This window comes from Vespa crabro, chromosome 17 (genome assembly GCF_910589235.1).
Source record: "Vespa crabro chromosome 17, iyVesCrab1.2, whole genome shotgun sequence".
In the NCBI taxonomy this organism is placed as follows: domain Eukaryota; kingdom Metazoa; phylum Arthropoda; class Insecta; order Hymenoptera; family Vespidae; genus Vespa; species Vespa crabro.
Window position 1 is genome coordinate 1,270,195 of NC_060971.1, and position 15,264 is coordinate 1,285,458.

The 15,264-nt window shown below is 30.2% G+C and overlaps 4 protein-coding genes and 1 long non-coding RNA gene across 11 annotated transcripts; 3 read left to right on the top strand and 2 right to left on the bottom strand.

Annotated features, from left to right (window-relative positions):
• Nucleotides 1–1,363: 1,363 nt before the first annotated feature.
• On the top strand, nucleotides 1,364–7,860 carry LOC124430182 (doublesex- and mab-3-related transcription factor A2-like). Its single transcript, XM_046976396.1, has 3 exons — nucleotides 1,364–3,813; nucleotides 4,692–4,904; nucleotides 5,173–7,860. Exons 1-3 carry the CDS (start codon nucleotides 3,610–3,612, stop codon nucleotides 5,902–5,904), a joined length of 1,149 nt encoding a protein of 382 aa, XP_046832352.1. The 5' UTR covers nucleotides 1,364–3,609; the 3' UTR covers nucleotides 5,905–7,860.
• LOC124430179 (parafibromin) lies at nucleotides 7,407–10,268 on the bottom strand. The gene is made up of 4 exons (XM_046976392.1): nucleotides 10,070–10,268; nucleotides 8,465–9,735; nucleotides 8,234–8,375; nucleotides 7,407–8,155 (listed from the first exon to the last, which is right to left on the bottom strand). The coding sequence occupies exons 1-4, from the start codon at nucleotides 10,198–10,200 to the stop codon at nucleotides 8,119–8,121; spliced, it is 1,581 nt and encodes a 526-aa protein (XP_046832348.1). The 5' UTR covers nucleotides 10,201–10,268; the 3' UTR covers nucleotides 7,407–8,118.
• Nucleotides 10,269–10,353: 85 nt separating this feature from the next.
• Nucleotides 10,354–11,770, top strand: LOC124430185 (glucose-induced degradation protein 8 homolog). Of its 7 annotated transcripts, XM_046976405.1 has the most exons (5): nucleotides 10,394–10,416; nucleotides 10,673–10,712; nucleotides 10,792–10,916; nucleotides 10,999–11,393; nucleotides 11,476–11,770. In XM_046976405.1, coding segments are annotated over exons 2-5 (699 nt in total). In that variant the 5' UTR covers nucleotides 10,394–10,416; nucleotides 10,673–10,710; the 3' UTR covers nucleotides 11,653–11,770. The 7 variants fall into 7 exon arrangements, with proteins under 7 accessions (XP_046832363.1, XP_046832360.1, XP_046832358.1 ...); XM_046976407.1 differs by lacking the exon at nucleotides 10,673–10,712 and having other exon boundaries at nucleotides 10,354–10,416; XM_046976404.1 differs by having other exon boundaries at nucleotides 10,360–10,712.
• Nucleotides 11,771–12,434: 664 nt separating this feature from the next.
• Nucleotides 12,435–13,926, bottom strand: LOC124430183 (nucleoporin Nup35). Its single transcript, XM_046976399.1, has 3 exons — nucleotides 13,769–13,926; nucleotides 13,481–13,591; nucleotides 12,435–13,397 (listed from the first exon to the last, which is right to left on the bottom strand). The coding sequence occupies exons 1-3, from the start codon at nucleotides 13,772–13,774 to the stop codon at nucleotides 12,534–12,536; spliced, it is 981 nt and encodes a 326-aa protein (XP_046832355.1). The 5' UTR covers nucleotides 13,775–13,926; the 3' UTR covers nucleotides 12,435–12,533.
• A 138-nt stretch (nucleotides 13,927–14,064) lies between these two features.
• Nucleotides 14,065–15,259, top strand: LOC124430186. The gene is made up of 2 exons (XR_006943681.1): nucleotides 14,065–14,576; nucleotides 15,111–15,259. It is a non-coding gene; the product is annotated as an uncharacterized LOC124430186 (long non-coding RNA).
• The last annotated feature ends 5 nt before the right edge of the window (nucleotides 15,260–15,264 follow it).

Genomic DNA, 15,264 nt, shown 5'->3' on the forward strand with positions numbered 1-15,264 from the left:
AGTTCGAACTGCCTTCGTGAAAGAAAGCAAGTATCGAAGAGACACATTTTCGCAAGAAAAAAAAAAGGAATACAACTATTATCAAAAATCCAACGTAACCTTTATCAATCCTGAAAAAAAAACCAATGATTATTCCTATTATTATTATTATTATCATCATTCGGATGAGAGAGATCGAAATACGGAAAACTACATAATACGCGCGTTCTGCTTCCGTCGAGTGTATGAACGAATTCATACTCTTTCAACATTCTTATCATTCGTTCGAGCACATCGAAAAAATAGAAAGAATTTTCATTATACCGCTTCTACATAACATATATATATAGTATGCTATTAACAAAAAAAAATATATATATACATATATAAAAGAGAAATAGAAAGGAAATAGATGAAAAGAAAGGGAAAACAAGATAAACAAAAAGGACAGGCACTTACGACCAAGAGATACACACAAAAAAAAATACATAAATAAATAAATGAAACATCTACAATGATTTTTATCCGATTGACGCTATTTGTACGAATGTTAATATTGTACTGTTATTTTTTATTCGTCTTTATAACAAGCCCAATGTCACATTATTTCAAGATACATGTATGTACCTGTAACCGATTCCAAATACACATAAATAAAAAATAAATAAATAAATAAAAAAAGAAAAAAAAATAAGTAAATAAAAATTCGGTACGGTCGTTTTTCGAAGTTCTTTAATTAAGGATGAACACATGAATTTTGAAAAGTGAACATTATAAACTCAGTACAAATTACACACGTATGGACCATATCGTTTGACCATATCTACGAAAATCGAAAATAAACATAATCGTCTTGCTCGATCGTGTTATGTGAAGATCGACATTTTTGACAATACGCGAGTGCAAAATATGTATTATAATTATTCGACAAAAGAAATGTAATTTGTTGCCTTCGAAAAACGATCTTTTCCGAACGATAAAACAACAATAATAACAATAATAACAAAATAATATGGTCGTTCGTGCCACTTTCGTATCAATTCATTGATAACATTTTTTTAGATCTTAAGCTCTTTGCCGTTAAGTAAACGATCGATTTACATAAAGTAAGCCCTCTCTCGATCCGTATCTTCGTTGGCTCACATTGAAACAATACAACGAGTTAGAGAAATATTTCAATATTTTTTTTTTAATTCCGATGAGAATTTTTTGTTATTATAGGGCAAGTACTTTGAATTTTAAAATAGATAAATAAACAAAAAAAAATTAGTGTTGTGTATATAAAAAATATGTATGAATAATTAAAAAAAAAAGAAAAAAAAAGAAAAAAGAAAAAAAAAAGAAAAAAAAAGAAAAGGAAAAAAATAAAAAGGAAGATGGTTTTTCGTCGTAGCATGAATAAAAAATACTAAACGAGAATTTTTTCAATTTTTTATCAAGTACTTTTATAAAAAAAAAAAAACAAAAAACACTAATATATATATATATATATACATTTTTTACATTTGATTGTTCAGATCTATCATCAAAATTCATCAATCTTGAAGCGAATTACATTTGTATAAAGATTTATAAAATTGTTACTTCATATATATATATATATATATATATATATATATATATATATATATATATATATATATCGTAAAACTCATCATTTTATTACGATATTAATCTTTGAATAAACGTAACTCGCTCTACGATCGGTCGATTTTGATGTTTACATATCCAATAGAAGCATACAATAACATGCTACGACATGAAACCATTTTTTTTAAATTCAAATTCTTATAAACATATTTCGTACACACTAATTTCTTAATGATTATTATAAACAATTTTCAAATTTTTTAACAAAAAATTTCAAAGTTCTTTTTCTTAAATATTTCTATGACTCATTGTACATAAATACATAGATATAAAAACGATGATTATTACGAATTGCTTCCTGAAAGATCTATCTATAAATCTATAAAAAAGGAGAGATTAAAGTAACGAATATTTATGCGAACCTCTTAAGATAGTATAGTATCGAATAATAGTGCGTGTGCGTGTGCGTGTGCGCTTGAGAGAGAGAGAGAGAGAGAGAGAGAGAGAGAGAGAGGGAGAGAGATGGAAAGACAAAAAAGAAAAAAGAAAAAAGAAAACAAAATGGCGAGAAGATACGAAAGTTTCGCATAAATATGACTTTCGATCTTTTTCGATTGTTTGTAAAGTGCTCGGATGGATCTAACGAAGGAATTACATATCATGGTTGCGTCTATAGACTCGTGAGAATGCACTTAGTACGGCACAAGAATGTTTAATATAATCTATAAATAAGTGCGACGCGAATACGCTCGAATGTGACCGGTTTAATATTTGCGATGGTTCATTCATTCTATTATTCCAATCGAATCTCGTTCAAAACCCAGCTACGAATTCTGTATTCGTGAAAAAAAAAAGAAAAAGAAAAGAAAAAAGAAAAAGAAAAACAAGGTGAAATGCGAATTAAATGATCTTGATTCTTGGCAGTAAGATTTCGTTTTGTATTTGTTAGCATACCCCTTCTTTTCTTTCCTTTTTATCCATTTCGATTTAAAAGTTAATCTTAAAAAATCAACTAGGATAGAGTAGATTATATTATACAAAGGAATATATGTATTTGTTTTGTGTAATATCTCAAATAACTTTGATCATTATCATAATCACCGACTCGATATATGAGTATAGATCGCGTGTAAACATTATACATATCTATATTTTCTAGATTTAGTACTCCTTCTAGAAGCATTCTCATACTTACGAAGCAACAAGTTTCAATCGGCTCATGAATTATATATAATATGCTTTTCTCAATGGATAAAAGTTCATATTAAAATCTTATGTTGATGTGTTTAACGTCTTATCGATTATTATACGTATGTATATAACGTACGTGTTACGAATAAGTAAAAGATCTCTTTTATATACCTGTATATACATATATGTACTACTATAGATCGAGACTCACTTCCTGTTCTTCGCAGGACGAACGATAATAACACATACTTGAAAGTCGAGTACATATACTCGACTAAGTTCCCGATCGGTGGGAGTGGCAAGTAAAGTAAACAAAACGGGACCAATCGGGAAGAAAGGCTGGTCCGGCTGATGTTTGTCTTTTTACCCTCCCCCTATATCCCCTTCTTACTTTAAGGGATGCTGGAATCGCACCCAAGTCGACACCCTGTACATCCCTCTTAGCCAATCGTCTGTTTCTTGCGGAAGAAACTAAATCCCGGAGATTAGCTTGGAGATCTTCTTCCTTCTTATCCACTGAGAAAGTTCTTCAGTCTGTGATTAACGATTGTACGAGATCATTGATCATTGGAAAAGCATTTTTTTTTTTGCCTATTTAAATTTTCTTCATCGACGAATCACGTGGATATTTTTACAAACATTTTCATATCTAAAATATTATATCTAACGCTTTGTATTATAGTTTTTTTTTCTTTCTTCGTTCTTTTGCTATATAATCAACAGTGACGATTTTTTTAATATAACAAAATGAAACACGTGTGTAAAAGATATTACTAAATGTTGTGTCCGTTCCATGTGAAGAGTCAAATAATATAAAAGACTGATTTTCAAAACAAACGATTTATATCGATGCTGCGTACGAAGAGTAAAAACAAATCGACAAATGAGGCTAATGAGGAACAAAGTAAGCAAAGAAGACCAAAATGTGCGCGTTGTAGAAATCATGGTTTAATATCGTGGTTAAGAGGACACAAACGAGAATGTCGTTATAGGGAATGTCTCTGTCCAAAATGTTCCCTCATAGCTGAACGTCAACGAGTTATGGCTGCGCAGGTAATTTTTATATTATCGATATTATCATTATTATGATTATTATTATTATATTATTATTATTATCTTTAGTGTTTGTGCATGACAATGAAGAAACATTGTTATTTTCTTGTTTGGTCTGTCTTTTAACGTCATATAAAAAAAAAGAAAGAAAGAAAAGAGAAAGATGAAAATGAAATCCATTAACCCGCGGTGTAGCATTTCATTTCTGTTTGCATAGGCATTATGACACTCGATCCTGTCCCTACTACATAAGTGTGTATATGTGTGTGTATGTGTATATATATATATATATATATACACCTACATATATCAAAGCGTTCGATCTTCTCGAGATAAACTCTCGTAACTATGTAAAAGTAATAGTGATAGCTGTGAATCTGTAATGAAATATACACGAAGGGATGCGAAAATGTATTTTAAAAAGAAACTACTCGAAAAAATGAGAAAAACATTCTTTATTTTATATATCTAATAGTATAATAGATTCGCATTAATAAACCAAAGATAATCATTAGGATCGAATTAATCGAAAATTGATCTAATAGACGTCGATAACGTAGATATCTCTGTAAAAGACGAAAAAAGAATCTAGTGGGTGGTCCAGCTTGAAATAACGCGTGCCAAATGCGTCCATACGTGTGTAGACACATTAGTACGTTGAATGCTAATAATAAAAGACATACATATGTAGAGTATCGAGTAAACGATGAATCAGTTTATAAAGAAAAGAAAATGAATTAGCTTGCGAACTCGATTCGATATTTCCGAAAGTTGTTTTAACTAAAGGAAAAAAGAAAAAATAAAAAAGAGAGAAAACGAAAAGAAAGAAAAAGAGAATGAGAAAATAAAAGTTACTATTAAAATGTATCGAATATAAGGTCGCTTTGAAGAGACAACAAGCTGCCGAAGATGCAATAGCCTTGAGGATGGCGAAAGTAGCTACAGGTGAAAAACTCAACCGACTTCCAGCAGGGAAAATATTTGGAATGGCTGTGACCGAACCGAAAGGAATATCTAGTCAAGAAGAAGAAAAGGATAAGGATATGAGTCCTCGAAAAGTCGATTCTCCATTGGATGATTCAACGAAGAGGGTAAGTTTTAATAGAGATGAGAAAGACTGGATCAGGCATATTTTTTATCACAGAGATTCCCAAAGTGTGGGTCGCGACCAATTGGTGATTTGCGTTAAAATATTAAAATATGAGAGTATTGTAATATATTCGTTAGGAAAATTCATTAAAGACAGGAGTCGATCGCAAAAAATGATCGTATTCGAAAGTGGCTCACGGCCCATAAAAATTTGGGAAGCCCTGGTTCTATCGCTATCATATACCAGGAAGAAGATATTTTCTTCTTCAGAATTCGACTGACGAGGGAACGAGATCGATGAAAGGAGTAATAAACGGATCGATGGATAAAGAAGTTTCGGTATCCCGAAGATCAATCGAGACTTTGGCTCGTCTCTTTCCTAGAACTAAATTATCAGTCTTACAACTGGTTCTCCAACGATGTGGCCAAGATCTATTAAAGGCAATCGAATATTTTGCTAGTGAAAGTTTTGGGATTGGTTCTATGTCCAGTGCCGAGGTTCCAACCTCCGCCTTTAGACCACCTCAAACGCAAGTTACATTGGATCGAGAAAGACCGACAAATGATATAGATCTATCGACCAATAATCACTTCTCTCCGACTTCCTCGAATTTTACTAGAAATCTTTATCTTGAAGATGCTTATCGACTTCTCAACGTCCTACCTGAACATCTTTCCAAAAATATCAGTCCAAACACTGGACCAACAACTTATCCCACATCGATCATACATCATTCCGACTCATCAGATCCCTCGACTCTACCAATCTCTTATGATCGAGAAACCGTTGCCCTAACCGTTCGATACAACGATTACTTTGCTTCCAGCATGCAACAACAACTTAGAGATCGTGTTTATGCTCAAGTTACCGATCGTCTTGCCGATCATCTTGCCGATCAGCTCGCACCACCTAGATCAGCTACTTTACATTTACCACCTGTATTTCCTGGTATTCCTTGTGTCCTACCAAATTGCACTCAGTGCTCCTATAATATACTCTGATTCGTTTCTCGATCCTAACGTTATTAATTACGATGGAAGAGAACTGCCAAAATTTTATCATACTTTAAAATATTTTTAGTTATATTCATTTATTTTTTACGAATTTTTATGAAAATTAATATCAAAGATTGTCAGTCGATTTTTTAAAGATATCTGATATGTTAAATTTTTAATATATGCCTATCGATTTTTATATCAAAAAGAAAAAAAAGAAAAAAAAAAAAAAAAAGAAATTGACCGTCACTAATTTGGCAACTCTCTTCTATATCTACGTTCTAAAATTTAACAAATGAACTAAGAAATTCTTTAAATTTAATACAAAGAACTTTTATCTTTGTAACGTATTTTTTAATAACGTAATATATGTGTAGTACTCTCTCTCTCTTTCGCTCTCTCTCTATCTCCCCCTTGTAAACATTTGATTTCTTTCTTGTAAAATAAAAAAAGAAAAAAAAAGAAAAAAAAATAAGGAAAATAAATAAATCAGCTTATTTTTAGTTGCACATAAACTTATTTCGTAATCGTTATTAAAAAAAAAAAGAGAAAAAAATCATTCTTTTTATCTTTCCGCTCGAGATCGTATTAAATGTCACACACCTGTATATAACGAGCTATACAAATCTTTAATGTTCTCAGTTCGTTGTGCATGAAATACATACTTACACACACACACACACACACACACACACACACACACACACACACACACATATATATATATATATATATATATATATATATATATATATCATATAGGGTTTAACGAATCTTACGAACCGATAAGGTAATTTCTTCTCTATAGGAAAGGTTCGTCTTCAAAGTTCAACGCAACAGTTAAGTCAATTCGAGCGTAGTAAAGCATGCATCATTTATTACGATACACTTCAACGATTGACCTTTGATCGTGAAGCGTAAAATAAAATACAGATTGATCAAACCGATGACCATCGAATTTCTTTTTTTTTTTTTACTGGTCATAACACTTCGTCGTTACACACATTTTCATTAAATACTTTTCGTTGTTGTATAATGTAATTTAGTTAGTTGTTTGAAAAATTCTTTTCTTTTTTTCTAAAAGGAATATGTACTCTTAAACCGTACTATATTATTATCAGTTTCCGTGAGAAAAACCAATGGATTCTACCAAGTAATAGGGATTCCGTAACCGAGTTAGAAAGATTCGATTTTCTATATAAACAGAATCGGCATCGGTTGAACACGAGAGTCGATGCCCCGAAGGGATTTACTTTGGCTTCACTTTTAGGAACAGAAAATACAGTGATCCCTCTGCCCCTTGGGAATTCGTGATCCATCGTGCTTCGAATTACTAAATACACGTTGAAACTTGACACTGGGGTGATAAGAAACATAAATCCTTTTATATGTATGTGTGTATATATATGTATAGGAAATCTTTTTTTTTGTTTTTACGATCAATAAAAATCGAATAGAGAAATTAATAGGATAATTCTAACGAATATGTAGCTTTCAAATGCATTACATGACATATACAAGATTTTATTTATTTGGCTTTTTAATAAACTTCTTTTTCACCGTAACACTGTTGAATAACACTTTTGGTTTGTGTATGTTATTACACCAAACATTTTACATTAAACCATATTACATATTTCATTTATATACGTATAGGCGTATATATAGTCTGCTTTCCTTAAAACGTATTACTTAACGATAGGCACATGCGTTTATATTAGTATCACGAACCTATGATAATTCATTTTGTATGTTTTATGTGTGTGTGTATATATATGTATATGTATGCGTGCACGCACGCACGCACGCACACACACACACACATACAAACATACACATTAAATGAAAAAAAAATCAATATCTCGTACTAATCTGCCAAATCATTTGAAAAGGCAGTATGTACAATTGTCTTTGTATATTATGTTCACTATATGTATTAATAATAATACTCATTCTTTTGGATATGTTTAAAAATTTTATACCCATAAAAGGCAAGTGTTCTCTTTGTCGAAGCAATAAAGAAATTTGCAGACTCGAAATCTAATATACATAATTTTTGTTTTGAAAGAGAATATGCTATACTATCTTGCAAATATATATACAACGATCTTTTATTTTTTATATTCTATATACAATTTGCGTTTACGAAAAGTACCCAAAATGCGAATTTTATAATAGTAGTCTATCATTGACAACTATTTCGTTAGCAGTCATATCGATTTAAAATCGTAAATGAGGCTTATTTTTGATCATGTGCCTGTAATAATATAATTCATAAATTTAGTTTAATAGATTACATGACTACATGAAAAAATCAGACAAAGAAAATATTTACTTATCCAAGTGTTCCCAAAATATCATCAATGCAGCTCTATCCAAATGCCTTTTTGTCCTGCTTAATTCAATTACTGTAACAGCCCAACGTGCAACATTTGCATCCAGTCTCATTTCATCGTATTTTAAATGAAATGCACAAACTGCAAAAAAACAATTATTTTGTTAATTATATAAAAATAAAATATTGCAAAAATTTGTCTTTTTAAATAAAATAATCAATGATGCATACTTTTAGAGAATATCTCAACCGGATTACCATCGAAAGGCCAACCTTTAAATTGCCATGCTGGTCCCATAACAAATACTGCTACAACCCTTTCCCAATCTGCATTCGTTAATTTTTGTGGATTATCAACGATGCGATATGGAACTGTCAAACCACCTTCTTTGCGACGTTGTAAAAGAACTTCATTTTCTCGTTTACAACCTTGAGTTCTTTTATCTTCATTACTCACGTATTTCAGATCTTGTAAAATATCCTTGGCGTTATACATTGTAATCAAAGAAGTATTTGCACTAGGAATAATGATAATAGGAGTTCTACTAGGTCTTTTATTTTGTGCCGCCTGTTGAGGTGTAAGTTTAGCAGCAGATGTTGGTAATAACCCAGAAGTTGGAGTCGTGGATGGATTGGTTTGTGGTTTTCTTACTGCTGGATTAGTACCCTCTGTTACAGATTTTAGGGTCATTCCATGATAAGTGCCCATAGTATCAATTTTAAATCCTTCTGTTTCTTCTTTTTGTCTAATAAATCTTTCCTGATCATATCTATTATAAACAGCCGGTTGTGGTAACGGTCTCATAGGAGTAGAACGTGGAGTAACCATTGGGGTAGGAACAGCAGGACCCTTTTGTCTTCCTTCTTCGCGAGCTTTAATACTTTGGAGAATCGCAAATATATTCTTTGCAAATATTTTACCGCTACTTTGTAAAATTGTTGCACGTGTTCGCCATTGTCTTTCTCTCGAAACTATATCCTTTGTATCGTCTACATCCATATCAAGAATAACACGTAAATCCGAGCCCATACCAATATCGTCATTTTCTTTGATGGTGGTACGTTTCTTAGCCAATCGTTTAGCCTTAATAGCAGCAATCTTTTCAACTGACATAGCCTCTGAAAGAGACTTGATATTGTCAACTGTGACCGATGCTTCTTTAGGAGCATCGAGTCTTGCCGCAAGTTGTTCCTTAACTTTTTGAACATGAGTTTCTTCAAAACGAGGTTTCTTAGAAGATCCACTCTCCAGACTATCTTCTGCTGTACGTTTTACTTGAGTCGGAATCTCCAATGGAGCTGACTTATCTATGGCGGCTGATGTGGCAGTTTCTCCATTGAGATAGGCCAAAAGATCCTTTCTATCTGGACGACGTACGACAGGAACCTTTTCTGCAGCAGCTTGTCGTACATATACAGGATGCGTAAGTTGTACATGTTTTAATAAGAATAAGAGGCACTCTAGAGTATAATATTCTTTTGCCGTTCCTTCTTTACCGGATCTATAAATATATACATATAGTGAATATTTTGCTAAAATTAAATACTTTAAAATATAGTTTAAATTATATAGTATTTTGTATGAAACATTGCTGTATCGGATTATTCTGATAATATATAAAAGTTTAAATATTTGACAAATAGCATTATAAGATATAAAGATAAAGATTTCATCAATTTTTCTAATACTTATATTTAACGATGTACTTTTTCTATCCAGTGTTTATTTCTATATAGTATTATACGATATTCGACATTTAATCCTTTAATGGTGATAATCAGACAGACTGTAGCTTATATAAATATTTGTCGGATTATTTTCTTAGAAAAACTTACCCGTATGTTAAATAGTTGGTCTTTACGTTCTTTGGCCAAGAAAATTCACCAAAAATAATCTGATTTTCCCGTTCAATAATTTCTTTTTTGTTAACATTATATTGTCGAAGCAAACTCAACGGATCGGCCATGATTAGACACTACATTCAACAACGACGTCTGGTGGCCGATCAAAGAGTTATTAAGATAACGTAAATTTACATGAAACGTAAATAATTCTTTTCTATTGTACTTATATCGTACGTTGAATATAATGCCTAATGTTTTTAACTTCATGTTGACAGGTAATACTTCATATATACGTATACACAGTTAAGCATACTCGAGAAAAAGATTGTTACAAAGTGGTATAAACTTTTTATATTTTCTTTTGTAGAAAACAAAATTATAATCAATCATTGTAAAAATAGATCGTGTCGACCAAATAAAAGTTTTCAGATGAAATAAACGTAGTAAAAATTAGGCCAATTGAGATTGTTTATTTGTTTGTTTGTTTGTTTTTTTTTCTTTTTCTTATAAATTTTCCGATCATTTACGTGCGGAGTGAAATGAAAAGTGTGTTCTCGAATAATCCAAAATTATTAACGGTATATATAATTGTAGGAATACAATAACCTATTCTGACATTATATTTTATTCATATGTACGTGAATAGATTGTAAAGATATTAGAAGGCTAACAAATCTTCAACGGTTTATTCTCTAAATGAATATTCTTCAAAGGACAATGAGCTTTCCGGAGAAACAGGATGGTATATCTAAAGACGAGTGGGTCGCTAAACTTGAAGAAGGATCGCATATGCAGAGAGTCTCCATGAATAATTTGATAATGAATTATCTTGTAACAGGTACTTTTTTTTTCTATTATCCAAGAATAATTTACCTTTAATCACATTCTATCTCTTTGTAATAGATGTTATGTCTTTTTAGAAGGATTTAAAGAAGCAGCTGAAAAATTTCAACAAGAATCTGGAGTTGGCCCGACAATAGAGTTGAGTTCATTGGATGATAGAATTCGTATTAGAGATGCTATACAAAATGGTCGTATTCAAGAAGCTACGGATTTGGTCAATCAATTGCATCCTGAATTATTAGACAATGATAGATATCTTTATTTTCATCTGCAACAATTACATCTCATCGAATTAATTCGTACTGGGAGAATCGAAGAGGCATTACAGTTTGCTCAAGATCAACTTAGCGAAGCTGGAGAGTCAGATGATAATATATTATGCGAATTGGAACGTACTTTGGCTTTGTTGGCTTTTGATGAACCACATAAAAGTCCTTTCAGCGATCTTCTTCATCCTACTCATCGACAAAAGGTAATGGTCTAATTAAAATGTTTTACTTTTTTGTTGCAATTTTTTATTACTATTAATAAATACTTACAATTTTACTGTGTAGATTGCCAGTGAACTAAATGCTGCTATATTGAAAATGGAACATAGAGAATCTACCAGTCCAAGATTAAATAATCTATTAAAAATGATTTTATGGGCGCAAGATGAGCTGGATAAGAAAAAAGTAAAATATCCTAAAATGACTGACTTGGGTAGTGCAACTATTGAAAGTCCAAAATAATACTAATAAATTGAAAATAGGTACTTCGATGAAATAATAAGATTTTATTTATTAGTATCTATAGCGGATGAATATTATAAATTAATATTATTATTACGTAAAAATTAGATTTTTTAATTATAGAATTCTTTGAATTAAGCGATTTTCTTTTTTGTTTTAAATAAAAAAAAAAAAATAAAAAAATAAAAGTAAAAAATAAAAAAAAAAAAAGATAGAAAATTTCATCATACTCTATAATAGATTTGAAATTTTATAACATGTCATATGTAATAATAACTCGATATCTATTAATATATTTAGAATAAAATGCGTATATTAATTCTTTATATACATTAGAATTATTTCATTATACATCGTAAATCCGTCATTTTTATCATAAATTCAATATAAGCCTAACAAATATACTCGAATACCATATCTAAGTAAGAAACAAGTGCAAAATTACCATATTCATAAATTATACATCACTATCTTACAAATAAACGAATAGTTTTGTCATATGTTTCATAATATTTAAGAAATATATGTATCATGTTGTAGTATAAGATTTAACTATTATTCACACTATATGTATATTTAATATAACAATAAGATTGGACAGTACCATATCAACAGAGAATCATTTTGAGAAGTTATAAATATTACTTTTACTTTTTTAAATTATTCAGCAGTTATTCAATGTTTATTTTAAAATTTTCAAAACAGTGCAATAAAAGTATAAAAATTTAATAAGTAGAGAACATGAATTATAAAATATTTATTTATCCCTAATTAAGTAAATATTTTTAATAATGTATTTATTTTGATTAATGTACATTTTTTTTTATAAAAATTAGATTGCAATTGAACTTCACATAACTATGATATTATAAACATTTTGATTACCATCCAAACATATACTCCATTGCTTTGGAAACTAAACCAGTAGATTTTTGTGGAACATTTTCTGGTGATTGTACTGATTGTGAATTTAAATGTTGACTATATCCAACTGCAAGAGGTCTTGCATTTTTTATTCTAATTGGTGTATGCGGTGTACTCTGATCTTTACTTTGATTAATTTTATTAGAAGTACCAAAGGATCTCATACTTCCATTTAATTTGGAGCGATTTTCTTTATCATTGCTCAAAATAACAGCTTCATCGGTACACGGTATTACGCCGATCATAATTGACCCAGAAACTATACTACCATTACATGCTAATGCTCTTTGTGTTTCTTGTTCGGATGCACATTTCAAATGTATCCAATTGCTTATTGGCAAAGGCGGTGGATGTTTATCTATTATACGAACTTTGCTAGAAATATGAGAAAGTACTGTATTAATAGCGTTTGGAGGAAAACCAAAGACAGTAACCCATTGTAAAAGTCCTTGGGATTCGTTAGCATTCAAATTCAATGGGCTATCTGGGAATAACATACTGTTGATTGAATTCATTAACATTTTTGACTGATTTGGATAAAAATTTGGTGTGTTTTGATTTGATGTTACTTTATGAGTCGTTAAAGCCGGCGAAGTTTCTATAACATCAAACAATCCACGAGTCGGCGGTCCACCCGCTTGATTTTCTGCACCTATTTGAGATGTATTCGGCGTAGTAGCATTTCCAAAAACAGCCTTCTGGCGATTAATACGATAGTCTGGTGTGCCATATTGTGAGACCGGCGACATTATACTACAATTGGTTGCATTCAAATGCCTCATACTATTATCTTGAGGACTCGTTACTCCTATTTTGACAGGCTAATCAATGAAAATTATATTATATTTATATAAAAAGGATTTAAAAGTATTGTTACAATTATATAAAAGAAATTATTACTTACAATATTTGTATCTCCTAAAAGAAAACTTGGAAGATACATGGAGGTACCGCCAGGGCTACATGGATTTTGTACTGGGCTACTAACAGGTGATCCCAAAGTCATAGGCTCCATCTAAATAATTATTAAAAATTATGTAACTAATCTAAATTAATTCAAATAAAATTTTAATAAAAACGAAATAAATTATTATTGTCAATGGATTTCATTAAATCATACAATGTCATAAATGATATATAAGAGATTTTAAGGTTACACATTTTTTAGAATTATTTTCAAATAATTACTTACTGTCATAAGAGGTACGAATATTGGTTAATAAACTCTATTTTTTAAAAATTAAATATTTTAATTGCGTCAAACGCAACTAACGATCAAGCATACGAGCGTTTTGAATATTTCAAATGAAACTATAAGAAAGGTTTCACTTTAACGATCCTAGTCACCATTTGCATGAGTACATGCTTGTTCATTGGCCAAAATTATTCTAGCCAATCAACGAACAAATATACGCAATGTAAGGACAGTTATTGGTTAACTCTACACACACACATATATATATAGAAAGAGAGAGAGAGAAAAGTCATAGAAAAGATATTTTTTCTCTCATCAAGCTTTATAATCTATTATTATAAAAAGTTATATTAAATAAAACTTTGACAAATTCTGATCTTTACCAAATCAGTATTTCTTCGTACTTCGACGAGTGAATATCGAAGTTTTCTCTTTCTAAATATGAAAATTTATAAATTAATCATTTCGGTAATTTTATGATTATTGAAACAATATATAATGTACGCAGAGTACAATAAATTAATATTTAAACAATAATACATTCATTTAACCATTACGAAGAACGTAAAGCGCGAAAAACTTCTGATAATTTTCAAATAAATTCCACATTTAAAAATTTTCATCTAGGGCTTGTGGAGCGTATATAAACATACACACGGTATATAAACATTTTGTGTATATAAATATACACGGTCCTCTTTCTATCATTTTGGCAATTATCGAGTTAGTTCTCTTTTGTACTCCTACGTCTGTACGTCTTTACTATCTCTTTCTAAACGTGAAAACTTATAATTTAATAATTTCGGTAATTGTGTAATTATTTAAACAATCTTTAATGTAATACAATGCAATACAATAAACTAATATTTAAACAATTTTACATTCACTTAAAAATTACAAAGATCGTAAAAAAATGCGCAAGAAACTTAAAATAATTTTAACTTTTTTTTGCATTAGATTTAAATTTTTCACTAGCATTTTATGATTATTTGCATTGCAATCATGCGCTTAGCAATCAAGTAATCGATTGTTTTTATTGATAAAATAATAATATCACCAAGTAAAATCAGTGTTTAATCGTTTTTTTTCTATTAATGCGGAAAAGTATCAAAGTATAATTCATTCAATATTTATCATCCTTCTATAGGAGAAACGAAGAATTTTGTTGTTAATGTTATCTTTTATATCTTATATTTTACGTTATATATTTCATCACAAGTAATGTCAAGTAATTGGTTCCTCAAATATGCTTTAGATATTTGTATAAGTAATTAATAAGAACAAAAAGTATAATATGTATATACAATAAACATACACTTTTTCATTAATCTGCTTTTAGAGAAGTATAATTTGGAAAAGGGTTTTTTCTTGCTTTCTATTAAATTTTTACTATATACAACAATTTCTCTCACATATTAGCTCGATTGTTAGATTATTCTTGAGAGAGAAACAGAGAGAGAGAGAGAGAGAGAGAGAGAGAGAGAGACAGAGAA